We start from the raw sequence: 27,256 nt of genomic DNA on the forward strand, positions 1-27,256 counted from the left end.
TAGAAAGAAACTTTAAATCCTAGTCAGGAAAACATAACCATACATAGGCTCTGAAATTCAGATGTTTAAAAGAAAAATTGGGAACTTGGACTTAGGCATACATTTTAAAATGCCCTTGGCCTAGTGCTGATTTGAAACAGCAGCGTATGTTTCACAAAAAACCTACTTTCAGCCCCATTCTCCCATGAAATGCACCTCCCCTTCTTTCTTTCTTTCTTTCTTTCTTTCTTTCTTTCTTTCTTTCTTTCTTTCTTTCTTTCAAGTTTTTATAGGAGTTGCAAAGCAGGGCGAACATACTGAAAAGTGAGGTCAAGAAACATTGCCTTCAATGCAGAACTGAATGAGATGTGCTCTTTGATAACATTGTGCTGCCTATAATATTATGGCGTGTCTGGTATGGAATGTTTGAGGTTGTTTTTTAGCCAATGCTACATATCAAGGAAAGGACCAGTTTCAGGGAGACAGTGAATAGCACACCAAAAAGGTAAGCAAAGGGGGCTTGTGAATATTTTCCCCTTGCAAAAGATTATGAGAAACCCAAAGCTGGCCCACCTACTCCATAATAGCAGCTGCACCTTGTTTCCACCAGCAGCTTCCTTGTTCTCTTCGCCCTCAAAATGAAGATTGGAATGATGAGCAGTGGGAGGATTTTAGAGAGATCACAATAAATTGTTTGCTGATTTCCTCACAGAAGGCTGTCCTGTCCTTAACTGCTCTCTCGTTAAGAATAAGAGCACCTTGTTTGTCTGTTCGCCCCACTTTTGGTCGTGCAGCTACTTGAAGCCTCTGACCTGTCCTTGCCTGCCTCCTGTTTCTACTCTCTTACCCTAAGAGCATGAGGTGATGATGTATTGTGTGCTGTGTTTACAGTGAGATGCGGTTGGTAAATCCTCCACATAGAGCCCTGGCAGTCTCCCAGATGAAGACCTCACTGTGCATAGAAATGTTCACTTCTACCTGGGGGGAGCATAATAAACGTATGGGAAAGGAAGGGGGGTCAGAGTTATGGCCATAGCTGCCAAGTCTCCCGTTGAAAAATCTGGGATCAGCAGCGGCGCGGCACCGGAAGTCGCTTCTACGCATGGGCAGAGCAGCACTGGAAGTCGCTTCTACACGACATGCGTAGAAGCGACTTCCAGTGCTGCTCTGTCCGATTTCCGGTGCCCAGACATGGGCAGAGCGGCACCCGAAATCGGTTCTGCGCATGTCCAGACATGCGCAGAAGGAGCCTCCCTGGCAGGTAGAAAATCGGGAGAATTACGGGATTTTTTTTTTCTATTTGGGATAACAGCGGGAAACGGATTAAAATCCGGGGGATTCCCCGCGAAAAACGGGAGACTTGGCAGATATGGTTATGGCTGTGTCAAATTGGTAATTATCAAAAAGGCAAGGAGAAAGGGTTAGTGGCGGTCTTGAATTGTAAGACCTTTTTAGAATGCTGGTGCTTTATAGTTCTTGTTTCATACATGATCAAGAAAAGGCAGCACTGCTGTTGGCTCACCAATGATGAATATGATTAAGTGTGAGGAGTGGTTGACTGCCTCCTTAAATTCTGCCCATCTACTGTATTCAACATCAGAATCTATACTATGACTGTTGGACCCACTATTGGTCTCATCCACTCAGTTTGCTGCAGCCTGCCTTTGCATGCTGTGGAAGTCCCAAACTTTCCAAGGGTTTGAGACCCCACGGCTACCCTCATGTAGTTTATCCATCCAGTTGAATCCGCTTCCTGGGTATGGCTGCTGTTGCATGCTGACATTTTCTAGGAGCTGCAGGTGAGAACTGGGTGCAGGATGGGGACCAAAGGTGGACAAACTACCCCAAAAAGACGACATCAGAGGTGCCACCCCTCCTCTAATACCCCCTAGACCACATTGGCATCCACTATAACTCAGGGACCCAGGTGGCGCTGTGGGTTAAACCACTGAGCCTAGGGCTTGCTGATCAGAAGGTCAGCGGTTCGAATCCCTGTGACGGGGTGAGCTCCCGTTGCTCGGTCCCAGCTCCTGCCAACCTAGCAGTTCGAAAGCACGTTAAAAAATGCTAGTAGATAAATAGGAACCGCTACAGCGGGAAGGTAAACGGTGTTTCCGTGTGCTGCTCTGGTTCTCCAGAAGTGGCTTTGTCATGCTGGCCACATGACCTGGAAGCTATACGCCGGCTTCCTCGGCCAATAATGCGAGATGAGCGCGCAACCCCAGAGTCTGTCACGACTGGACCTAATGGTCAGGGGTCCCTTTACCCCTTTACCTTTACCTTTATACCTCAATTTATCCTCCAAATCACACTTTGGATGTTTGTTTGAATTGAGCCATTGCAGAAATGGGTCTTCAAAGATTGCTTCTTTCTAAAGGCTCTCTGAGCTTGCAGGTTTCCTGAGACCAAATTAAACACTGTTGTACCACAAAATTGGTACCACCTTGGCTATCCATCATCTAGAGCCATCAAGTCAGGAGAATAGAAAGATTCAGCATTGTAAGTCTTTTGATCCATCACTGGTGAAGAGGCAGTAGGGAACTGGTAGTGGAGATACCTGGAGCTTTTAGCAATATTTCTTTGCAACTAATTTTTTACCACACATGGCTCATTAAAACCATTGCTGCTTGTGAACAGGAAAGAAAGGAACGCGTGTCATTGGTTCTTAGCTGATGTAAGACCGATCAATCTGCTGTTCACCAAAAGCGTTGGTTTGCTTCAATTCTCAGAAGTTAGGATGGAAGCTGCTGATCTGAGCTATTCCTAAATGTTCATAATTTTTGTTGAAAGCCATCTCTATGTAAGCAATTTCAGTAGCCACCAGAGAGGCTGAGGGAAGCAAAGGTGATCTGCACAACTTGTGACGAGCAGTTTCTTCAAATTAAAGCAGAGAATGTGTGTGGGTGCATGCATTTGTAACAGTTTACTGAAATATGCTTTTGAGTTATGGGACCGGCTGTTTTCCTGCAAATGAGGGAGTTGCTTGGCTTTTGCGAGCATAGAAGAAAGAAGATGGCAGGGAGATCACTCCTGTTTGTATGCTCTCTGTGCTATGAAAAAACCTTTGTGAGTCTACTGCAGAATAGCTTTGAAGGGGCAGCTGCACACATAGAACTTTGGTTAAAAACTTATCTTGTCCTCCTCTGTGGCTTTTGTCAGTGACTCCCATTAAATTGGCTCAGTCGGCAGGCTGGAGCAGGAATGTTCCGTTAGATTTAAGGGGCAGCTTGTTGGCTTATGGTCACGCTGTGCTCTCAGTTTCCTTCCAAATTGTAAACTCAGATGGAATGGATCCACTGTAAAATTTCATCTAACACATGATATTTTTTTTATAGTGCCTGCATCCCTCACCCCACCCCTTGGCTCTGGAGAACTGACATTGCCTAAAAGCTACCCCTTTGTCTGTCTAACAGTCTGATGAATCACAAAATATGAATCACATATTAGGGCTGCATGGGAACAAGTCATCACCTCTTTGCCTGCAGAGCAAAGGTTCAACTCAAGCAAGGAACCAGTGGGCACACTGCAATGTATTTCTTAGTGGTACCCATCAGCCTGATTTGAAGCGTAGCTTTATCTCAAACTCAGTTATGGGCATCAGTTAGGCTACACGTCACATATTTGTTTAAGGAGGAAAGCTAGTGTCTCCCCACATATTTAAAATATTTAGGTTCGCTTTGGATTCTGACAAATGTGAGCTGGGTGAATGGGGGCATCAGCTTCACTGTAACAGTATGTGGTGGGAACAGAAAATGTTCACATTTCTCCTCTAAACATTCCTTCCTTCCTTCCTTCCTTCCTTCCTTCCTTCCTTCCTTCCGAACTCTCAATCTGTCAAAAATGATGGAACAAAGTTGTTAAAACTGCTTTTATAAACTAGACCATAAAGGAATGAAACTGACTTTTAGTCCATTCTTAACTCCTAAGCTCTGCATGTGTGCCTAGGACCTAAGTGGTTAGGCTGTTACATGCCCACAGCTGCTCTTGTTTGGCACTGCAAAACACAGCCTTTGGAATGTATCTGAGGCAAGTAAGGCAGGTGTGAACATTGTAGCATTCAGGTATCGGGTTGCCACACTAGACGTTATTTCATTAATTCATCTTGTACTGCAAAAGTTGATGCTGAAAACGTTTATGTTTTGTGTAGTTGCACTGCTTTTATGCAGAAAAACGACGGCGACAAACTGGTACTTTAACTGCATCTGATTTAATCAAGGACCTACCATGTGTATTACCTCAAATATATGAACCATGCTTAAATGCTCGGATGAAAGAAACTTACTACCTCCTTAAAGACAATCTGGACATTTCGATGTCTACTTGGCAGTCACCCCCATGGGTGCTTTAGTGTAGCACTATGCTGGAAATGAAGTATGTGGGAGTGAGGGGGGCAGAGAAGATGCTGGAGGAGAGTCATACCAAGCAGTGCAATAATTTTGTGTTATACAGTGCTATTTTTCTAGAAAAAGAGGTGCCAGAACTCACAATGAACCCCTCCCTCGTTCTCTTAGAATGACAATGATGCCCACCTGAGAGGTGCCAGAACTGAGTTCCAGTTGAAAAAAAGCCCTGCCTCTGTGTGTGTGTGTGTGACAGACAGACAGACAGACAGACAGACAGACAGACAGACAGACAGACAGACAGAGACACTGTACCACCCCAAATGAAACATCTTGCTGCTGGTTTGCTCCTCAGGCTGCAAAGATTCGGGGGGGGGGGGAAGTAATTCATATGAGACTTGTGGGTACTGGGAATGCTGAATCTGTGTGCTTGACCACCCAAAAACCTTCTTATCAGAAAGAACCATAGATTTTGAAGAGACCAGAAAGGCATATAAAGTCCATCTCTCTACCACAAGGGACATTGCTTGCCAACCTCCTTCCCACATGTTTTTTTGTTCTCCTGCCGTAAATAATTTACATTGGATGCTAAAGTTTTGATCAGCATAGGTGGGATATCTCTGGTCTACAATGAGAGATCAATGAACAGTTCGCTTTAATTAGAAGTGATGCAACAACCATTGCAGCTTGTGCCAGGGGGACTCTGTGAAATAGAGCCATTGCCATTGGAAATATGAGTAAGCTGCATCTGTGTCGGAAATGACTCTTGGCTTACAATCAAGTAGGAAACGTAATCAATCATTAGGGTGCAGGCCTGAGGGCTGTACTCCCCCACAACTGGGAGTGATGCTCTCTGCTTCATGGAAGCTAAAAAAGTAATGATGCCTGTGTTTCTGGTTTTGTAGGGTGTAATTGCAGAATTGAAAGTGAAAGGAGATCCTCACGCAGCTGATGTCCAGTGTGAGGAAGATGATGATGATTCTGATATGGTAAGTGATTCTGATATGGTAAGTGGCTCAGGATTTGACCATATTAAAGCTGTTGTATATCGGGGTGGTTCAGACATACTGCTACCAAACCATAATTTAGCACTATGAGAAGATGTGGTTAATCTTAACTATGGTTAGTGGAAACAAGCCAAATTCAAAACTATTACTTATGAAACTTTTTGTTTTCTCAAAAAATAGTTGAGATAAACCACAGTTTAGGATTCAGATAACTTGCTAAACTGCAGTTAATTTGAAGTGGAAACTTTCAATCTTCTCCTTGTGGCAGATCAATAATCAGTCTGGATCAGTATTTTCTGAAGGCATACCTCTTTAGCCAGACCGTAGGATTTGTGAAAGTCTGGTTAGTTTATAGAATTCAGAAGTTTAAAATAACTCCTGAATAAGGAACTTCTGTTCTGAAATGCACTGAGCTGTAATAAGCCTTAATTATTGGCAATTTTGAGAACTAGTTTCTCCCTTTTGCATTCTTTCTGGTACAGTGGTACTTTGGTTTAAGAACAGCTTAGCTTATGAACAACTTGGATTAAGAATGCTGCAAACCCGGAAGCAGGTGTTTTAGTTTGTGAACTTTGCCTTGGAAGCAGAACATGTTCTGCTTCCTGTTGAGTGTGTTCCGTTTGTAAATTGAGACTCCCGCTGCCATGGGAAAGCACGCCTTGGTTTAAGAATGCTTTGGTTTAAGAATCGACTTCCGGAACACGGATTAAGTTCGTAAACCAAGCTATCACTGTATATGTGCCTCCCTCGTAGTCAAAACGACCCGCCTTCCTTTCAGGGAAGGAGAAGGATGAAGTAAATTAAGGAGTTGTTATCCCAGAATAATGTATAGAAATCCCTTAATGTGAAGAGGAACCTCTTGGGACTTGATTCACAAATCCCAGGAAGTCATTGCAAAATCAGAAGACTTGTGCTTTTGAGAGGTTGGGGACCCTTTTGAAAATTTCCTCTACTGTCTTATTAGACCATAGAAAGTAGTGTGCTCACTGGATTAAACTATTTGGTTTCCAGGTCCTCACTTGATAGTATTTCCATTGGCCAGTTAAAATATTTCTCATCTTAAAGTCAACAAAGAGCAAGACTGCAGTGGTGTTTGTTTATGCAATGAATTTCTATGCCACTTTTTCTTTAAAACAGAGGCTGTTTACAAGTTTGACTGTATCTGCCACTAAGATATTTTATCATAAATCCCAAGCAAATTAGGAAACCATTTGGTTAAATGCCTTGAAAAAACCATCTTCGTTTGCCTTCAGAAGCCCAGAAACACCTGGTGCCAATGGGTTCCTGCAGGAGGGTGAGCCATAGGAAGAGAGTAGTTAAAAAGCTCTGTCACCTGCCACTGTTGATTTAACCTGGTTGGCAGGGATAGAAGCCTATAGCAGAGACCCTCCTTGCCCACTTAAGAGAAGAGGTAAGCTTTTAAGAAGAAAAGGGTTCCATAAATGTTGAGAGAAGACACCACTTCACAACAGCTGAGTGTGCCTTGAGGATTAGTTTTCTGCATATGGTGGAGGCATGTTGATATATTTTTACACCAAACTTCTGTTGCTATGGTCATAGCCCGGCTTTTGCATTTAAAAGGTCCCCCCCCCCAGAAACAATTGACTATATTGAATGCTTTAATCAAGTTAGTGCAACCATCCTTCATTTGCATCTGCATCCTCTGCTTACCTTTATCTTTCATTTAAACAAAAACCTCTTTAGATATCTGGAGATGGTGGAAGTGGAGCTGAAGAAAGGCCGCAGCTGTCAGAAAAGGAAAGGGTGAGTTCTAGTCTGTGTTCCTGATGTTGCTCTGCCTTGCCTTAACTTTCCATGCTTTCTAAAATCCTTGTTTGAGTTATCCTTGCTGTTAGGGTTGATGCATATGGGGCGGCTATTATTATTCACTTTTTTGCTCTGGTTGTGACAAATGGGTGGTCTCGTTGCATGACACCACTCAAACCCACACCAAGGAAATTGATAATGTTCCTCAAAGTAGTAGCATCTGCTTGTGGTGAGCGAGTCGGAGGACTCATTTGCCACAAGTATGGAGCTGCTGGAGGCAGAGGAAGGAAAGTGGTCCTTATGAACTACTTGTGTCAGTCTTACTGCATTTCCAGCAGGGAAATGCAAAAGATGTGTAGTGTAGCAAAGAAGAACCACTTCTACCGTGTTTCCCCCTTTTTAAGACACCGTCTTATTACTTTTTTTCCTCAAAAAACCACAGGGTGGCTTATTTTTGGTGGGATGTCTTACTGGTATTTTTATTACGAGTCTGAGGGAAGGGAGGTGTGTGCGTCCCTGGTGCAGCCCTCTCTCCCCGGCCCTAAAAAAAAGTCCCCAAGGCAAGGACTGCGATCCAGACTACTTACAAATCCTTAAAGGGGCAGCTCCACAGACAACCAAGCAGCATAAGGTAGAAAGAAAACTGCAGCAGGATTTTTAAAAGGCTGCTTTATGCCCGGTAAAAGCAATGAGACAACAATCAGACACGGGACGTGCATTGAATGGAAGGGAATTTAGGGAAAGGTGGGGGGAAGCGAGAGGTGGGCTGTGTGTGTGTGTGTGTGTGAGAGAGAGAGAGAGAGAGAGAGAGAGAGAGAGACAGACAGACAGACAGACAGACAGACAGACAGACGCAGGGGGGGGGAGAGAGACAGACGCGCACACGGAGGTCTCTCCCTAAAAGGGAAAACAGCCTTTGCATTCTTCAATGGCCCCTCTTTTCTTCCTCGTGCCTTCATCTCCTCCCCACCCCACTTTTCTCCCCTTCACCAAGTAGAGCTTACACAGCTTGGCTAAAAAAATTATTTTTGGATCTTTTTATTTAAAAAAATGCTCTCAGAAACGGGGAAGGGAAATCACAAGGCTTCGGCAGCCAGCAGCTACGGATGTTCGGTGCATTTTTACAAGCTTTTAAAGGAAATACGTGTCTGTGGAGCGACAGCAAAATGGGGAGAGATTTTTAAGGGGGGAGTTGGCTGGCGGGAGGGGGGTTATTGCTAGTGGGTGAAGGGTCTATCAGTATGTCTTATTTTCGGGGTATGGCTTGTATCGCGCAATTGCTTAGAAATCCTGCTATGGCTTATATAATGACTACGTCTTAAAAAAGGGGAAACACGGTAGGTGCGATGACAGCAGAAAGTTATCCATTTTGTCTGTCATCTTGTGGTTAGAACCTACGGCTGTGCAGTGTGTGGCATCAGTATAAACTGAAGAAGATAAAAAGCGAGGATGTGTGAGATGATTAAGGTTACCATCAGAGGCAATATGCCTGTGAACACCTGTTTCCGGGAATTGCAAGTGGGGAGAGTGCCACTTTGGGGCTTCCCATAGTCATCTAATTGGCCAGTAGGCATCTAGTTGACTTCTTCTGCTCTTCTGTCCAGTCCCACAGTACATGGCACTTTGCTATCTTTCAGTTTAGTTCATGCAGCAGAAGAGGTAAAAATGATAAGAAAAAACGTTATGCTCTGAAAGGTGCAATAGAACTTGAAAAGCAAAGCTGGCATCTTTTACTTATTATCAACTTGAGAAAGAGAAACCCTTTTCTAAGCCGATATCTTTCTTAGTGCCCTGAACCACAGGGTACCTGGCGGCATGTCCTGCTGGAGGGCACCATCCCACAGCAGATGCTAGCATGCAACTTTGGCAAGCCAACAAGGCCCAAGTTCAGTCAGACTAGGCTCCTGCCTCTGCAGCTGATCCAGGGATCAGGGCATCTGCAGGTCAGCCCCTCGCAAGCACAGTCCCGTGAGAGGTCCAGGGGCATCCAAGTCAAGGTCCATCAACATGGGCAGTTGGGCAGATACAGCACCTGGGCTTTGTTGCCCTTTTATACTCTTCATGTTGATGGCAGCATCTGGGCTTAACGAGTCACATGACCCTCACCTGCTCCAGCTGAGGAATCACACACCTTCTCCCAGACCTAGCGAGTCTCACCTGGCCACAGCTGGGCTGTGGGCCCTTGCCTGCCTCAGCCTCCAAGATCATCTTTCCCCCTGCTCCCTATGCTTCTGAGCCTGCCATGATCATGGAAACGGGGGCCCCTCTGGCTCTGGTGAGGGGTCCTGCTGCTCTGGTTCCTGTGCACTGACCCCCACCTCCTTGCCATCCTCCATCACCCCGTGAGTACCAACTTGTCCTTCCCCATCCCCAGCTTGCCCTGATTTGTCCCAGTCCCAGCTACACCCCTTGTCAGGATCCTCTTCCTCCTCCCCATCGTTCTGCCAGTTCATGACACTTAGGGTCCATCCACACTTCTGTTTGTCCTGTGATTTCTAGTATTTTGTATCAATCTATTATCATGGATTCAAGAGAGATATTTTGCTCTCTTTTTTTGTCCCTCCACTTTCCCCGAGAAAACCCACTATTTACTGCTGTATTGGAACAAACGTCAATCCACAGAAAACCCTCTTCTAAGCCTGGGAATTGTGTTGGGGTGATCTGCTTCCACCTCCTTTCCTTCTTTCTGCCCCTGCCCCTGTAGGATAATTTTTTCCAATTGTCTCTATAGCTTTGAGCAGCACGCTTCTGGTTTTCTGTGCATACTTAATTTTTTATTTTACTTTTCCTTGTTTAGTGCTCATATATAAAGTTGCGATCAAACAATATATGTGCAAAACATGTGCATGTTCTCCTTGTTTGTTTTGATTGATTGATTGTGATGCTTCCAATAACAGATTTATTTTCTCTCTTTAGTAATATGTATTGGGTCCTTGCTCCTTTTGTGGATGCCAAATGATTGCCTGATTATCCGGTTTTCTGATTCTCAGTTTCTCTGATTTTCTGACTCTGCCATGGGTGGGTGGAGCTGAAGGTGGAAACAACATGAAAAGCAAACTATTGATTCCAGGAATAATGAATGGGAAAGCATGGGGTTTCACGGGGCTCTCCCCAAGTAAAATTTTAGGCAAAAATCATGAGTGGGAATACCCATCCCCAGACCAATTTTAAAAGAGGGCAAAGAGGTGTAGACTTTAGGAAACGTGTGGCTGGGTAACAACCGAATTGGCTTTTGTATTTGCTACATTTGCTTATTGAATGTCAAAGACACACATCGTAACAATCCAGATTCGGAAGTTTAAAAGGTGTGGGTTTTTTTTGTGGGAACTCCCTTACTCCCCTTAGGAAGTGTATATTACTCCCCTTAAGGTAAAGGTAAAGGGACCCCTGACCATTAGGTCCAGTCGTGACCGACTCTGGGGTTGCGCGCTCATCTCGCATTATTGGCTGAGGGAGCCGGCGTATAGCTTCCAGGTCATGTGGCCAGCATGACAAAGGCGCTTCTGGCAAACCAGAGCAGCACATGGAAACGCCGTTTACCTTCCCGCTGTAGCGGTTCCTATTTATCTACTTGCATTTTGACGTGCTTTCGAACTGCTAGGTTGGCAGGAGCTGGGACCAATCAACGGGAGCTCACCCCGTCACAGGGATTCGAACCGCTGACCTTCTGATCAGCAAGCCCTAGGCTCAGTGGTTTAACCACAGCGCCACCTGGGTCCCTATTACTCCCCTTAGGAAGTGTATATTTGGGGAAAGAAAGCTAGCACAATGGCAGGGACCCCCCTCCACCTTCAGCTAACCTTGTGCTGAGTTAGCAGAAACCTGAAGCTTGGCTGGATTTCTAATTGCCTCTAAAGCACAACTGTACTGCTGTAAGTAGAAAATATGTAAGAGCTACAAGGAACCTGGTAAATAAGTGTTGCTTTTCCTTTGAGCAGCGAAGGGTGAGATTCTTTATGTAGTATTAAGTTGACGAGGTCAGGGTGGTCATAAATGGAAAACTTGGGAAAGTCAGCACATGCCAACCAAACTTTTTCTGGTGCATATCTGCACCTCTTACTGTCCCACACGTTCTGCTCATGCAAGTAAGTTCATGCTATAACTTCTTGCCTTAACACAAGGGTCATTTCAACAAGGAAAGGGATCTCTACCCAGGGTGCTATTTCATTTTTAAGATAATGATCTACGTACTGTGTAATTAGAACATTTGTAATGCTCTAATTTGTTTTCCTGCTGCTGCTTTGCATTTTACCTAGCAACAGCAGTATGCTGAGCATTTTATGGAAAAGAAAAGTGATGTAGCTCCTGTCCAGAGAAGTTAGAATCTGCAAGGGATGGGCAAAGCAGGGTTAGGAAGGGGCCATGGTTTGGGACCTTACTATTGTTTGTTAGCATTAATAATTGGAATGAAAGTAGTAGTAGTAGTAGTAGTAGTAATTAAAAAATAAAATATTTTATTATTAATACCTGCCCATCTGAGAAAAGTTGGGTGGCAGTGGAAGAAAAGATAGAATGGGATTAGAGTGACATTCCCTCTTTCTGTGACTTCAATTTGTTTAAATTTATTTTAATACTGAATTTGAAATTGCTGTAACCTGCCCTGAAGCCTTATTTCTGCTTCCCTGATGGATCATTCCTCCCCACTCCATGTTGTTCTGGAGGTTCTCCCAATTACCCTTGAGGCAGTTTGTTGGGGGGGCCATGGGAGTACACGGGGAGGAGAAGGGAGAAACCCCATTGTACTAGTACAAGTCCTTGCATTTAACCTGTTAGTTAAATCCAGCCCTCTTTGAGTTTTATTTTCTACTACATAATGAATGAGACTGTTGTTGTCTTCTGGATAGCTTCTGGAAGTTCTTGGATCCCTGTATTTAGTTCTGGATCAAGAAGGGCTAGTCTCCGAAGGCATGGAGTGGGGAGGAAGTGTGCACAGCAGGCTTTAATAAGTGATAACTAATGTCCAGAATCTTGCTTGAAAGCAAACAAGTTGCCAGTTTTGAAAAAAAGTGATCAGTGTCACCCACTTCTCTAAATTCAGCCAAATTCTAAGTTTGGCCACAATGCCGGTGATGGCATTTTTACTGGCAACAACTTCTGAAGAGTCTTCGAATACTCCCCATGTGCAACACATTGCAATAACAGTTAGCAATTGCCAGGATATGAACGAAGCTGGCAAGTTTCTCAACTACCAAAGAGAGCTGCAAGTTGGTGTTATCACCGTGTATATAGTGTACATATGGTATGCCCATGCGTTTGTTTCTCTATACTCTAAAAACACAGCTTCAGGCATTGTACATTTCAGTTACCCGAAGGAAGATTTCAAGAGTCCAGAGATGATCTGCTAGTTATCCTCTTTCCACCAGATGTGCAGTGCAGCCTGGAAACTTGCCCCTTTGTGCTAATCCAAATAATGTGTCCAAGCTTAGACATCTGTATCATTAAGGATATGAGGTTTTTCCAGGGCAATAATGTTTTGAGGCAGCTGGTCAAGCTGGACTCCTCATTTCCTACTAATGGAGGATCGCTGCTGTTGGGTTTTTGGCACCATCCAAGCATTTGGCTAGGCACAGCATACCAGGCATGCTGCTGACTGTTTTCAGTGGTGCGTCACATAATTCTAGACTGCTAACTTTCTACTTCTTCAGATTTCCTCTTTGTCTCGCCCACATCTGATTACCCACATCATGGTTAATGCCGCTTCCCTCCCACCCCCTAAAAGCTAGTCCAGCAATAATGTGTATGTGAGCAGATTGTTGGGTGTTTGCTCCTGGCACACCAATGCAACATTTTGGATGATGAGATACAGGCAAATGTGGAAACATGGGCAATTTAAGTGCAGTCCAGTAGCCTTTTCCACCAGACCCACAAACCTTGCCTTTCTGGACTGACGACGAGAATCTGTGTTTTTTCTCTCCACAAAAAAAACACACACATATAGATGTGAGCAAAAATTATTTGCATTTGGAAGAAAATTGCTCTTCCTGAACCTCGTATGTTTGGTCACAATCTGCAATAACAACAAAGCATCTTTACTGCATCTTTTATAAAAAATATGATTTTCTTCCTTCTCTGTAGCAACAAGCTTTATTGCTTTGTAGCAAGACTGCACAAACCCCTTGATCTTAGCTCCTTAATCAGTGTATTGTTTGCATCACTAACACTTTAAAATAATTTACTGAACTGTTGCATGGCTTAGAATCTAGAGGTCCTGAGCTCTGCCTTGGTCCATTTACAGTGCCGAAGCCATTCCAAGGTAAGGCAGGGAGGGGCAGGTGAGACAAAATGAGATGGTTCCCATTTGAGTCAATGAAAAAGGAATTACTTATGCCAGGCTCTGTCCTGACATTGATTTCTGGCATTTCTGCCTGGATCCTTGGACTGAGACGGGTTAGTCAAGATCTGGTGTAGCTGTGCCCCTCACCTACCACTCTACCTCACTCTGGGGGATCCATGGTAGGAATTCTGCTGATGGGCAGCTACACCTTTCTGCGATACTTGTTACCATTTTGGCAGCAGTGTTTTTGGCAAGAGGCAGCAGTTTCCTGCTTCTGGTGGAATTGGGAGCTCTTCTGCAGCGTCCTAAAACCCTATAGCTGGGAAATGGATGAGTGCACCATTATACTTTTTCCGTTCAGTTTTAAACCTTGCATTATTGACACAGATGACCTTTAATGTCTAGTTCCTGCTGTTTTAAAATTTCCATTTAAGAAGTATAGATTTAAAGCAATGCAATCCTCTCTTCGTTGCCCCCCGCATTCCTGTTGCTATGTAGCAAATTTTACACACTAATTTTCTTCTGCAAAATATGTCCATGTTTGACATCAACTCCAGGGATTGAGGTCTTTTTGAAATACCCTGTATGTCTAATTTGTTGAGTCTGTATTCTATTCACACATCAAACATAGGGATGTTTTACAGCACTCTGTGAGATCCCTAATGTTTTCCTCCCAGATGGTAGCCTCTGCAGCAGCATACTGTTTCTTGCCACACATTGACAACACATGCTTTGAATTTGCCACTCTTCCTTGTTAATGTTGATCCAAGTACCTTACCAAAGATGGGTAACAGCTTCCCCAGAAATGAAGTGTCACTTCCTTGTTCATGCAGCTCTTTGTAAAAAGATACATTTTAAAATCACCACTAGTATGTCCACAGGGTAGCTGATGGATGGTGTTTGGAGCCTATTCATTTCTCAGCTGCTTTGTGTGTTTTCCTGCAAAAATTAGATAACTTGAGAGTTTTCCTTTCCTTCCTTTTCTCATGGGATTACCAGAAATCTCTCCCTGGCTTTGAGATAAGAGCCATCCTCCCAGCCAGAACTAATGAAAGATCAAGTTGCAAAAACAATCACTTCATTGCATAGAATGGCCTTCCCAAAGTTTATTTTTTCAAAGTATATTTTTACACTTTGTGAAGCCAGCCTGGATTCTACTCGGCATATAAAACCCTGGACCAACATGACTGAAGTGTTAAATCAATAAACACAAGGGCTTAAATCAGGGATAATGTTCTTTCATGAGCATCTTTAATTTTGCTGGAATAAATGCAGCCATGCACCTGTCACTCAATCAACACTCATGATAACTTAATTTTTAAATTGATTCTATACATTGCAGATTTAGTCCTTGGAAGCCACTGCGCTTGGATCAGTTCTGAACAAACTTAATAATGAATGGAAATGTAAGGCAGGACACTCATGCGCACAACAGCCCAGAATGTGCTCTTAATTTAGCAATGAACTTAGCAACTCTGTCCTTAGAATTTTCTGTCCTCTGCGAATTTGGCCCCAAATGTTGCAGGACCCAGGATTAACCGTTCAGGCAGAGTGTTGCTTAATGCCTCCTCCTGTATTCAACCTGTGTATAAGGATGCTTATTTGTTGGTAGTTCTTGTGGATGTTAGCCTGCTACAACCTGTAGTCATGATGTCTCTTAAAAGGGGTCTCTGGAGCAGGGATGTTTAGAACTTGCAGTACTGAAAGCAATGTCACAGAAATGTTCAGTAGCTTTTACGTGAAGACTCATCACCATACATTACACTGAAGGAAGAGGTAATGTATGCATGCACATGTGTGCACAAACATATGCAAGGGGTGCTATTTATTTTACTCACATTTTAACTATTTATCCACATACACACACCCCTCTCCCAGTACTCCTGGTACCTTAGGCTGTGTACACACTGACCCTTTAAAGCACATTCCCTTCCCCAAAAGAATGCTGAGAACTGTAGTTTCGTTCATTCATAAGTTTATTGTTCTTGCAAAAGGCCATGACAAGCATATAGCAATAGTATTAATAAAATAAAACAGAACATCCATCCATAATATTCTAAGACAACATCCATGAGAAAGAGGAGATGCCAGAGACACCAACAAGCTTAAATCTAGCTTAAACCTCTGAATCACCGAAACAACATAGTGATTTTATTTAATTCTCTTTTCCTGATCTTTTTTGCAGTCATTGCATAGATGGCTGCTCTGCATGTTACAAAGCTATTACTGTCACTCAAAAGAAAGCAAACCATTTATAACAGAGTGTACCTGCTTACTTATGAAGAAAAAAAAAGAGATTTCAGAAAGTGATCTCTTGGGTCAGGCTAATGGATAATGAGTGATGCTTTCCACCTGAGGATGACCGGAAATGCAAATTCTGTGTATGGGACATTGTTATAGTGGCCATCCAAAACTGCAGCGGGCATCACTTGGAAATGCAGTTCAGTAAAGACATTTCTTAGAGAAACTGGTGATAGTTTGATCAGATTGCTAGCTCTGAAATTCTCTGTTCTCAGGAGTAGATACCAAGGGTAAGATTGGGTGTTCCTGATTAGTTGCAGGTCCCTTCTGGAGTCTATCCAGAAGAGCCAATCCCTTAGTTGACACTTATTCAAGGTCAATGCAGAGCTCAGTTCTGGAAAATAAGAATAGTCTAAAACATATTGACAAGCTGCTTCCCAGAGTTGGTTTTTACCCAATTCCATAGCATTTTAGCAGGAAAAATGCTAAATAAGTATATTTTTCAAAATATATTTTAACTCTTCCCTTAATTGTTGGTCACCCAGTTTTTGTACAAAAGAAGGAGCTGCTGATATTCCTGAGGGTAGAGAGTATAGCTTCCAATAAAAGCAATTATGCACAAGGAACTGTGGTTTAGCCCTCAGAGCTCCACTTCGAAGCACCTTAACAAAGGTCACTTTGTAACAAATTGCACTAACCCTGTGAGGTGCATTAGGGTGCAAGAGAGTGACTGGTCCAAAATCACCCAAATGAGCTCCGTAGCTGAGCAGCATTAGGATTTTGAACCCGGAACACTCTTAAACACCACACCACACTGGCAAACAGTAGTGTGCAAGTGTTTCATGCATACAGGGGACAGTTCTAGTTTCTATCTAATGATGTAAACTAGGACAAAAGATGCTAGACACATGACTGGCTCCAAGAGATTTCCTGGCAGTCTTCACTTTTCTCATGCATTTGGATGTGGAACAACCGTGCCACCCACTGGCCTAGAGGTGTAATAGCAGACGATCTGATCTCTCTTTTCTAGGCAAATACAGTACTGTACAAAGTTTCTGGAAATTTTGAAACCTTTGTGGGGGCAGAAGAAGTATGTGTGTAATGAATATTTGGATTATATCAAACTTACATTTGCAAACTTCATAACAACACTGAACTTTTCAAAACTGTACTGTCTTTTGTTTTAAGGCTGCTTTCTTCCCATCTCTGTAGGAAGCCTCATTCAGTTTAGTAGGACTTGCTTTTGAGTAAACATACATAGGATCAGACTGCAAATATAGTAACTGTGGAGATAAAACCAGATGTCCTGAAAGTACATTTATTTGCTTATTTTATTTATTTTCCATACCAGTAAATAATATATCCATGATCAATGTCTGTGAAATATCTAGTTACAGGTAGGTAGCCGTGTTGGTCTGACGTAGTCGAAACCAAAAAAAATAAATTCCTTCCAGTAGCACCTTAGAGACCAACTAAGTTTGTCATTGGTATGAGCTTTTGTGTGCATGCACACTTCTTCAGGTACACTGAAACAGAAGTCACCAGACCCTTATGTATAGTCAGAGGGTGGGGAGGGGTATTACTCAGAAGGGTGGTGGGAATGGGTGATTGGCTGATAGGAGTGGTAAACCTGTTGACGACTGTTAACGACAACTGCAATTGGTCTTGCAGGAAAAAGCAAGACCCATTGCAGTCGTTAACAGTCGTTAACTTTAGAGTTTCCCTTTTATTCCTTTTTTTAAGCAGTTCAAATTTTCCATGATATTTTGAGGTGAAATATTTATAGCACAAGATCAACAGTGCAAGTGCTCCCCGTTATTAGGCTTGCAGGAGCAAAGAGTTTGCCTTAGGTTGCCTATGACAGAACAAGTGATTGTTTACTTCAGTCCTGCTCCCTTGGCCCAGGTATCGCTCTCAAGTCTGCCAGAACCACCACCTGTCACTTCTCCCCCAATTGCGAAAAAGCCCAGCCAGCCAGAAGAGAAACTCCACTTGCAAACTGAATTAACCAAACTAGAAGAAGGCCCCCCATTGTCTTCAGGAGGTAAGTCTAGTTTTTCTATATGGCTGGGGACAGTCCCTTAAAAAACCATTGTAGTTCTGACTATTCAAGCTTTCTTGATAGTGCTGAACAGAAATGAGTGGAAAAGAAAAACCTTGAATGTCACACATTCCTCATGTCAAGCTTTGGGCAGGGAAAAATGGTTTGTAGTGCTTGCTCAGAGCAAGTAGAAATGTAGGCCTCGGGAGTGAACACAGAGGTATCTTTTTTAAATGCAAAAGCAGAGCTGATTTTGAAAGCATCCTTACTGCATACAATCTAAACATTCCTTTCTTCTCTAGCAGTGGGCACTGATAAACAAACCACTTTCATGTTAATGGAAATGGCTATGGATGACACAGATTGCCTGGCACCTGTAAGGTCACGACTTGCCACCTTCCCATCCGTGGAACAGTTCTGCAATTCCCTTTTTTTTAAAAAGCAACAAACAAACACTTCAATGCCCCTTGAAACATGGGCTGGGGCATGTTTGTCAACTGAATCAGCATGCAGTTCATTGGTATGCAAGCGTGCAATTTCAGTTGGGTAGCTATGAGGAAACAGGTTTTGAACTACAGCAGAGAGAATGCCAATGAAGCCTCCCTTTTAAAAATAAATAAATTGCTTTTTATTGAGTTTTAAATTGGTTAGTCATATACATATTCCATTCACTCTTTTACATATATTGTACACATATAAAAACCAAACAATAACAATATTTCTACACAAGTGACTTCCCACCGCCTCAGTGCGGCTTCTGTCTTTTTTCTGTTGTTTTTCCTTATTGCCTTTCTAATACATAATATATCTTATCTATCTGATCTTTCCTTTGCAAAATTTAGTCAAAACGTATCAAGGATTTTATTTGAGAGCAGTGTTTTCCCAGATAATCTTTTACACATTCCCACTCGCTTTTGAATTTTTGGTTTGGTTGGTTCCCAATTGCCTCTGTCATTCTTGCTAATTCCAAATACTCATACAATTTAGTTTGCTGTTCTTCCTTTGTTGATGTCCTATCCCCCTTCCAATTCTAGCAATTAACATTCTTGCTGCTGTTGTAGCATGTAGGAACACCCTTTTTTATCATTTGAAATATCAATTGACATAATGCCTAGAAGAAAGGCTTCAAGTTTCTTCTCAAAAGTTTGTCTGAACATTTAAAAATTTTTGTAATAGACAGTGTTCCATAATTTTTTAATTTTGTCACAACCCTACCACATCGTTCCTTCCCCTTGATTACACCTCTTTTTAATGCCATATTTATCACCCCTAGTATGAAAGACATGCTGTACTCAAAGCATGCACTGAATACATCTGTCATTAAATATCACCCAAGATTTTTCAGACTGGGGCTTTGGAAGGTCTTGTGATTAAAGTTGAGAGGGTTATAGAAAGGCACCAATAGTTGTTCGTGTATTTGATTATTTTAGTTAATTTATTGAAGAGGACAGTTTTTTCAATGTCATGCATGTCAGTAGGTAATACTACTACTAAATAAAACCCCTTTTTACCAGAAGAACTCTGGACATGAACATCAGAATTATAAAGAAGAAAAAGACCTTTCTTTATAAATCCACTAATGTCTGACAGCATTTTCATGTTGAATCTGAATGCCAAGCATCTGATTTTCATTCTCTCAATTTTGCAGAAATGCAGAATTACCTTCACAACAGATAATTTATACATGCTTATCTTTATATTTCCATCATAGTTGGAGTCAAAGGAGAAAAAGGGGACCCTGGTGAAAAAGGTGAACGTGGCACTAAAGGGGACTCTGGAGTTGGTGAAGTTCTGCTGACAAATGGTGCTAAAGGCGAAAAGGTAATGTGTGGCTCTCCCTTTCTGTTTTCATCCAAAAGGGACAAAGTTATTATTGTTGATACCTAAAGGAATAGAGTCTCACCACCACTCTCTTTTGCATCACTTGCTCCCTGCCTTGAGCTTTGCCGCCTCTCGGATGCCTTCATTGTTGCAGAAGTCACTGTGATTGGAGTTTCTGAGCATTTTGTTGGGCTGGGATGAGCGACATTTTGCTCTTTCAGAATAAAGGGGGGGAAACGTGATTTTTTTTTTTCATGTGCGGTGAAGTGACTCTTCACCAAATCTGGTCGGTTTGCAAACAAACTTGAGAAGGTCTGCTGTAAATCCTGCCGTGAATCTATATGAGTTGTGGATGGGTGGAGGAGAGAGTATCACTAACCTTTAAAACAAAAGCCTTCAGGAAGGAAGGAACCAAACGAGTCCTGGTATTGCCATGAAGTGGGATCACAGATAATCAGAATTATGACACCTGCTCACATTCTGCTGCTGCCAATATGTGAAATCATTTCCCACCACCAGCACCTTTCTGCTCTCTCTTTCATCTTTCAGTCATGTTTATACTCAAGACATAAATCTGGAACAGCAGAGGGCAGTTTTCTTAGTGTTAATCGCTTGCCCAGTGGAAAGACACAAAGCCTACTTTAGCTTTCTTCAATCTGGTGCACTCCAGGAGTTTTGGACTACAATTCCCATCAGCCCCAGCCAGTACAGCTACACCGCTTGGGGCTAATGGAACTATAGCCTGAAATATTTGGAGGACACCAGTCTGGGGGGAAATCTAGCCTATCTGATTGTAGAGTGTGGTAAGAGGTGAATATTGAAGTGTATGAACCAGGAAGAAGGCGGCTTCTTATGCTCATCACACTAATGCTCCCCCTTTTTGAAAGAGATGCTTCTTGCAACCCTGTACTGTGAACTTTCCTTTTTTAGGTCTTGTAGAAAACGTAACTTATGGGACGTGAGGTGTGGCTGGTGTTAATGAAAAAACATATCAGTTAATTCATCCATTGTCAAAGACATGACCCATGAACTCATTTCCTTTGCCACAAAAGGAAGTTTGATTGTCAGCGGGTGTTTGTTTCCTAAAACAGAGAATTCAACCTCATTTTGCTATGTTTTGCTGTACTGAAAAGCCTTGTGTTTGTGTGTGTTTGTTTTTGCAGGGAGAAAAAGGAGAGCTGGGTGTTAAGGTGAGCCCAGCTGTTGCATTGTTTGCTTTAAAAGTGGCTTCATGTGATGATGATAATTTATTTAGGTAGATTCCTACTAGGAAATGTAGAGCGTAACTATCCTATACACTAACAGTGAACTCATTCTCAGAGTGGGGATCATTATATAGCCAAAATAGCACCGTCACACACAAAGTAGCCCACTCGGAGCTGAATGTGCTTAGTACCTATAGGGCTCTAGCTGTGTGTGACAACAAGGTGGAGAGGAAGAATGGAATGGAGTAACCTGAAGAGGGCATGGCTGGCTGAAACCTTGAGCAGAAGGAGTCATCACTTTGGAGCAGGCCCCACTTGTATTTTTAAATGAAAGTTATAAGTTCATCAATATAGAAATATAGGCAGCTGTGCCTTACACAGAGTCAGACCACTGGTCTATCTAGCTTGGTATTGTCTATATGGATTGGCAGTGACTCTCTAGGGGTTCAGACAGGCATGCCAGAGATTGAAACAGATGCTAGCTATAACAGAATGACATCCCTCCAGTAATGCACCCCTAAGATTTATGTAAATTAGTGAATATCCCAAAGATTTTACTGGTTATAACTCCAGAGCAAATATTTTACTGAATATAACTTTTAAATTTATTATGGTTTTTATATATGTTGGAAACCACCCAGAGTGGCAACCCAGGCAGATGGATGGGGTACAAATAAAATCATCACCATCACCATCATCTGGTCTCTTAACACTCAGTCGCACCAAATGAGCAATTGCCCAGATAGTGCCTTGGGGTCTGAGTGGTGGTTTCTGATGCAGTAATGTCTGCACTCACAGAGAACTGGAGCCAGGATGCTGATGCACAGCCTTATTCTAGAACATGGTGTGCAACCAACACACCTTTTTGAGAGTTCCTTGCATGGGCGTACACAGCGAGGGGTGGGGGGGCAGCTGCCCCCCCAGAAGCAAAAAAAACCCTACCATATTTTACGGACCATAACCCACACTTTTTCCCTCCGAAAACTGAAGGGGAAAAGTCGCTGCGGGTTATGGAAATCGGGCTGTTTTCACCCCCTCCGCGGTTGCAGCCAGCGACAGAAATGTGGGGAGGGCGAGAAGCAGCCTGAAATTGGGTTGTTTCCGCCCCCTCCGCGTCTGTAGCCAGCGACAGGAACATGGGGGGGGGAGAAGCAGCCTGAGCTGGGGGGCGGGGCGGACAGGAGCTCCATCCTTCCTTCCCCCCTCTTCCTCCCTCCCTCCCTCCCTCCCTCCCTCCCTCCCTCCCTCCCTTCTCTCTCTCTCTCTCTCTCTCTCTCTCTCTCTCTCTCTCTCTCCTTCTTTCTTTCTCTTTCTTTCTTTCTTTCTTTCTTTCTTTCTTTCCTCCCTCCCTCCCTCCCTCCCTCCCTCCTCTCTCTCTCTCTCCCACCCACCTTTCCTCCCTCCCTCCCTCCTTCCTTCCTTCCCTCTCTCTTCCCCTCTCTTGCCACCCCCCCCCCATTTTGATCCTGGGTACGCCCCTGGTTCCTTGGCTTATTGCAAGTTACCAAGGAATGGAGATGGAACTGCAGCTCACCCTGTTGCTCACATGTGGGGGCCCTTTAAGGAGCTGGGTTGCAGCTGTTCTCTTGCCACCCAAGGTGGTGGTTGGACAGGATGGTGAAGCAGCATCTGGACCAGCCCCATATGGGCAGAAAGGATGTGACTCTGGGCACTTGGCAGTAATTAATATCAGACTTACTGCTCATCTTTCCTTGAAAATTACATATGTTGTTTTTTTCTGTTTGTGTGCATAACTGTATGCGCTATGGATATCTGTATTTGCAATATGGCAATTGTGTGCCGTGGGAGGATATATCCTTGCTCCAAATACCTCCTTATCTAAAGCTCTGCTGGTGTTGAGCTTGCCAGTAGCAATTATTTGGAAGAGGATAGGGATTTGTGGCTGGAATAAAGGAAGCCCCCCCCCCCAAAGCACATGAATACCAGCAGAGAAATACTTTTAAGAGAGGAAAGCAGGTAGTAAGAGGGGTCAGTGAGTCACATCTGGCAGATGCCCACTTCTATATTCTCATGAGGAAATAGTATCTGCTTGCTTTCATTTTCCATCTCTCTCTCCCTCCCCCCCAACCATGTCTAGGGAAATGCTGGCTTTGGATACCCAGGCTCGAAAGGACAGAAAGGGGAGCCTGGTGCCCAAGGGTCTCCTGGCCCTGCTGGGCCCCCAGGCCCTCCTGGGACCATCGTGCAGCGCCCTGACGGTTCTGTGGTGGAGCAGGTTGCTGGGCCTCCAGGACCCCTGGGGCCACCAGGGCTGCCTGGGAAAGATGGCTTGCCCGGAAAGGATGGAGAGCCTGTAAGTGAACTTTTTAAAAGATAACGTCTGGTTTCAAGTGCAGGGTTTGTGTTACGGAGGAAAAGGGGTTGTTCAGCTATGCAAACCACTTGCTCTCTTTGAATCCTTGCTGTTAAAATAATGGCCCAGTCAACACGTCACAGCAAACCATAGTTTCTTGGTAGTTAAACTACCAGTTCATGGTTTACCAGACAGGTGGCACCTTCTTTGCTCTTTCTGTAACAGGAGCAGAAGCAACAAACCACAATTCCTGTTCTGGTGTCATGTTCAGATTAGGATTGTAACTTGTTTCACTCAAACAAATAATGATTGGTAAACCAAGAACAAACCTTGATTTCATGGGCTGGAGCAAAAGAAGCAACAATCCCCAGCTGAGATGTATCACAAAAGCAGGGAGCTCATCTTAGGGGAGGAGTGAAGCACGAACCAACTGCATTCCATAGCAAACATAATAAAGTTTGATTTACTGTGATCTGTGAAAGCAGCAAGTGCCTAAACTGCTGGTGTGCGGCCAATTTATAAAACACCTCTAGAGCTGCAGGTGAGAGCCCCTGTACCAGACTCCCAGATGGTATTTTTTTAATGGAGATTTCAAAATGTAAGTAATTCTCACCTATGTAGTCCCTACTAGTACAGTAATGAAATTAGCCACCAATCTTTCACACATTATTGAGTTTGTTTTCTGCATAATGTTCTCTTTAGGGAAATTTTCTCCTGCTTTTTTGATTGCATACTCTGTTCCTCCAGCTGTCTCAACCCAGTTGCTTTGTAAGTGCTGAAGAGGTACCAAGAAAAGTAGGCCTGGGACTTGGGGCAGCTTGAAATGATAGCTGCTGAATTACAACTTTGTAGAAAATGTCTGGCATTTGCTAACCTCCTACATTTTATTCTTACTAGGGAGATCCTGGTGAGGATGGAAAACCAGTAAGTTCTGCTCTTTTGTCCCTCAACTTTTCAAGATAAATTCCTCAACTGGTATAGTTGTGGGGAAATAGATTTAACTTTAGCGCTTTCCATAAAAAGTAGTTTCTCTCTTCTATTGCCTATTTTTGGAGTATAGAAAAATAATTACAGTTCTTGGAGTTTCTCTTTCCTGAACCTTGAAATCCCTATTTGGGGTTTTTAATTTTTTGGTGCAGACAAAGTGCCTGTGTAACAGTAACAGTAAACATAACAGTAAACAACCTGATCATAGTTTAAAAATAAATAAATATATTTTAAAATAAAAATGTTTTACTGTAAATGTATTAACATTTTATAGAAATACTTTATCGCATCACTTTCAAGCATGTCTGTGTATGGTATTTTGTCACAAATGTTTGTTTATGAGACGTCAAAATAGTTAGAACATTGTAAACTAAGCCACCAGCATGCATGGTGTGTGTACTGCTTCTCAACAGGAACTTGGTTTTATCATCTGTCATGGTTGCTTAGCTGAGATTCCTGCATTGCAGGGGGTTGGACTAGATGTGACCCCCAGGGTCCCTCCCAACCCTACAATTCTATTATTCTATAGGCAGATTTTCTTAATGTAGCGCCCGGGTGGCAGGTGCTGTTCCTCAGAAGGCACTTCATCTTGGGGTGACTTTCAGCTGCCTTGCACAGTGGTCTGGTTTGCATGTCACTCTAAACCAAATTGGGAAGGAGCTTATAGCTGCTTTCTTCCTCCACAGACCTATCTGCAGCTGTGATGGGCTGAGTTAGCCAAATGGCCTTAGAGCAGGCACCCCCAAACTGTGGCCCTCCAGATGTTTTGGCCTACAACTCCCATGATCCCTAGCTAACAGAACCAGTGGTCAGGTATGATGGGGATTGTAGTCCAAAACATCTGGAGGGCCGAAGTTTGGGGATGCCTGCCTTTAGAGCATCATTTGAACCTGGGCTTGTGGTTTTCTCTAGATTAATCATGAGCTTGTAACCAAGAAGAAAACCTTGCGTGGTATGTGAATGGGGCATGATGTGCAACTGTGTGTGGGGGGGTGTTGTTGTTTATAAACATGTTGTAGATGCTTCTGTGTGGCTCTTCTTGGATCAACCAGACGTCATCACTTCCCTGACTTACTTCTTTTGCAGGGTGATGTTGGCCCTCAAGGATTCCCTGGGACGCTGGGAGAGCCTGGCCAGAAAGGTGAAAAGGTATGAGTTTCCGTCACATGAGCATATTCTGGTATCATTGAACTCTCAAGTTCAGCAGCCATCGGTGTTTTCTGAGCAGATTTCATTTGTGGCTGCTTTGCGAAAGTGTGGCCAATGCTCTCAGCTCTGTCATTTCCTCTCTTCACCTAGGGTGATGCAGGCATTGGTCCAAGAGGTCCTCCTGGGCCACCCGGACCACCCGGGCAACCAGGATTCAGTTCAAAACTGGACAAGTTGGTGAGTCCCAGATACCCACAATAAATGCATGGGAAGAAGCCATTCTCCTTGTCACTGCCCCCCCCCCTGGTTGAAGCTGTCTGGTGTAGCTGTCTGCTTTCCTCTGAAGCCACATTTCACCCTTCCCTCTCCCCCCTCCCTTTATTTAAATATTTATAAACCACTCTTCCATTTAAAAAAAATAACAAGTCTATGCATGGCATAATTTTTTATTGTATGCATTAATTTTCTGAGCGTGTTTTCTTTTTCTTTTTTTTACATCCAGTAAAAATCATTTTGTTTGCCCAGACCTTTTAAGAGTTTATTTTTCATGCTGTTTTTGTTGCCGTATTTATGATCTGTTTTGCTCTTAAATATCGTACTGCTTTTTATTGTAAGAAGTGCTGTGAGCCCTTGCAGGCTGAACAATTGAATAATAAATAAAATAAATACAAGGCAATTTGAGAGAGAGTGAGAGAGTGTGTGCACTTTTCTTTCTCAATTATTAGAACACCCATCACAATGTCTTGAGTCTGACTCTCTCATTCGGGATAATCTCAACTCCTTAAACTGTTAAACTCACAGCAAAGAAGCCAGAGTTACACCTTTCTCATTGGTGTGCTTATAGAACAGTGTGCTTTTCTTCCAGACATTTATCGATATGGAAGGCTCTGGTTTTGGAGGGGATTTGGAAACCTTACGTGTAAGTACCAAAAAGCGGTGCTGCATTCAGAAGGGTTTCTTCTGGGGAGGTGGTGTATGGCATGCTCCTCAAAAGTTAACTTGTACCACAAATGCTCTCTTATATTATATGTTCACACCTGATTTTGAATCCTGTTTGTTGTGTTTCAGGGCCCCAGAGGACAACCTGGGCCCCCGGGACCACCTGGTGTACCTGGCTTGCCAGGACAACCTGGAAGAATTGGGACGGATGGCAGTGACCTTCCAGGGCCCCCTGGCCTCCCTGGAGTGCCAGGTAGAGATGGCAGCCCAGGACCTCCAGGGCCTCCTGTAAGTTAAAGAAGATGCGGGGAATGAATAATTGAGGATGATATAATGCAAGTCTGTCTCCAGAAACTGCTCCAGATCCCAGTATTATGGGGTTTTGGCTTTGGCTGTCAACTTTTCCACTGCAGTTCCAGAGGCTTGGATAGGGGTGGGAGCCTTTGCCTGCTGCTTTGTTGTGCTCCTGTGGGGTTGCTGGAGTTAGTGCACTACGTAAAAGCTTGCCAGGTGTTACCAAACCCTTCAAGTTATTGCACATTATAGTCTCCCTGTATTGCGTTAGCAGCATTTTTAGGGAGGTAACCTGAAACGTGGTCTTGGTTAATTGGATGCATATGAACTTTAGGTTTCTGTTCTGCTGCTTTGGGTATAAGTCACAAATAGGTCTATGTATGTGTGAGCATCACCGAAAGCTGAAATGGTACCCCAAATATAAGCATGAGATATAATGATGTGACTATTGCATAATCTTGTAGCCAAGAGTTGCAAGTATGACAGTCTAAACTAGTAGCTTGTGGAGCGCAGGACAACCTACTTTTCCTTTGGGGGAGGTGCTTCTCTGCACAGTTCCAAACAATGGAGCTTCTTTTATGAATAAACACACAGCCGCAGCATCACAGGGAGAAAAGTGCTTTGTGGACACATCTTGGAGTGAAGAAACAGTGAGCAAGTGTGATGTAGTGGTTAGAGCATTGGACTAGGACCTGGGAGAGTGGGGGATCGAATCCCTACTTAGCCATGAAGCTCACTGGGTGACTTGGGGCAATCATCATCACTTAGCCTAACCCAGGCATACGCAAACTTGGCCCTGCAGATGTTTCGGGACTACAACTCCCATCATCCCTAGCTAACAGGACCAGTGGTCAAGGATGATGGGAATTGTAGTCCTAAAACATCTGGAGGGCCAACA

General features: G+C 43.4%; 1 protein-coding gene across 3 annotated transcripts in view; it reads left to right on the top strand.

The window, feature by feature from the left end:
• COL18A1 (collagen type XVIII alpha 1 chain) overlaps positions 1–27,256 on the top strand; it is a 157,636-nt gene that overhangs the window by 100,353 nt on the left and 30,027 nt on the right. For all 3 annotated transcript variants that reach the window (XM_035124182.3, XM_035124164.3, XM_035124174.3), the window contains 11 exons: positions 5,225–5,308; positions 7,031–7,090; positions 17,514–17,652; positions 19,361–19,470; positions 20,634–20,660; positions 22,774–22,989; positions 23,887–23,913; positions 25,063–25,125; positions 25,276–25,362; positions 25,991–26,044; positions 26,194–26,352. In XM_035124182.3, the coding sequence (XP_034980073.1) occupies positions 5,225–5,308; positions 7,031–7,090; positions 17,514–17,652; positions 19,361–19,470; positions 20,634–20,660; positions 22,774–22,989; positions 23,887–23,913; positions 25,063–25,125; positions 25,276–25,362; positions 25,991–26,044; positions 26,194–26,352 (1,026 nt within the window). The remainder of the gene's footprint in view (positions 1–5,224; positions 5,309–7,030; positions 7,091–17,513; positions 17,653–19,360; positions 19,471–20,633; positions 20,661–22,773; positions 22,990–23,886; positions 23,914–25,062; positions 25,126–25,275; positions 25,363–25,990; positions 26,045–26,193; positions 26,353–27,256) is intronic.

This window comes from Zootoca vivipara, chromosome 1 (genome assembly GCF_965207765.1).
Source record: "Zootoca vivipara chromosome 1, rZooViv2.hap1.1, whole genome shotgun sequence".
In the NCBI taxonomy this organism is placed as follows: domain Eukaryota; kingdom Metazoa; phylum Chordata; class Lepidosauria; order Squamata; family Lacertidae; genus Zootoca; species Zootoca vivipara.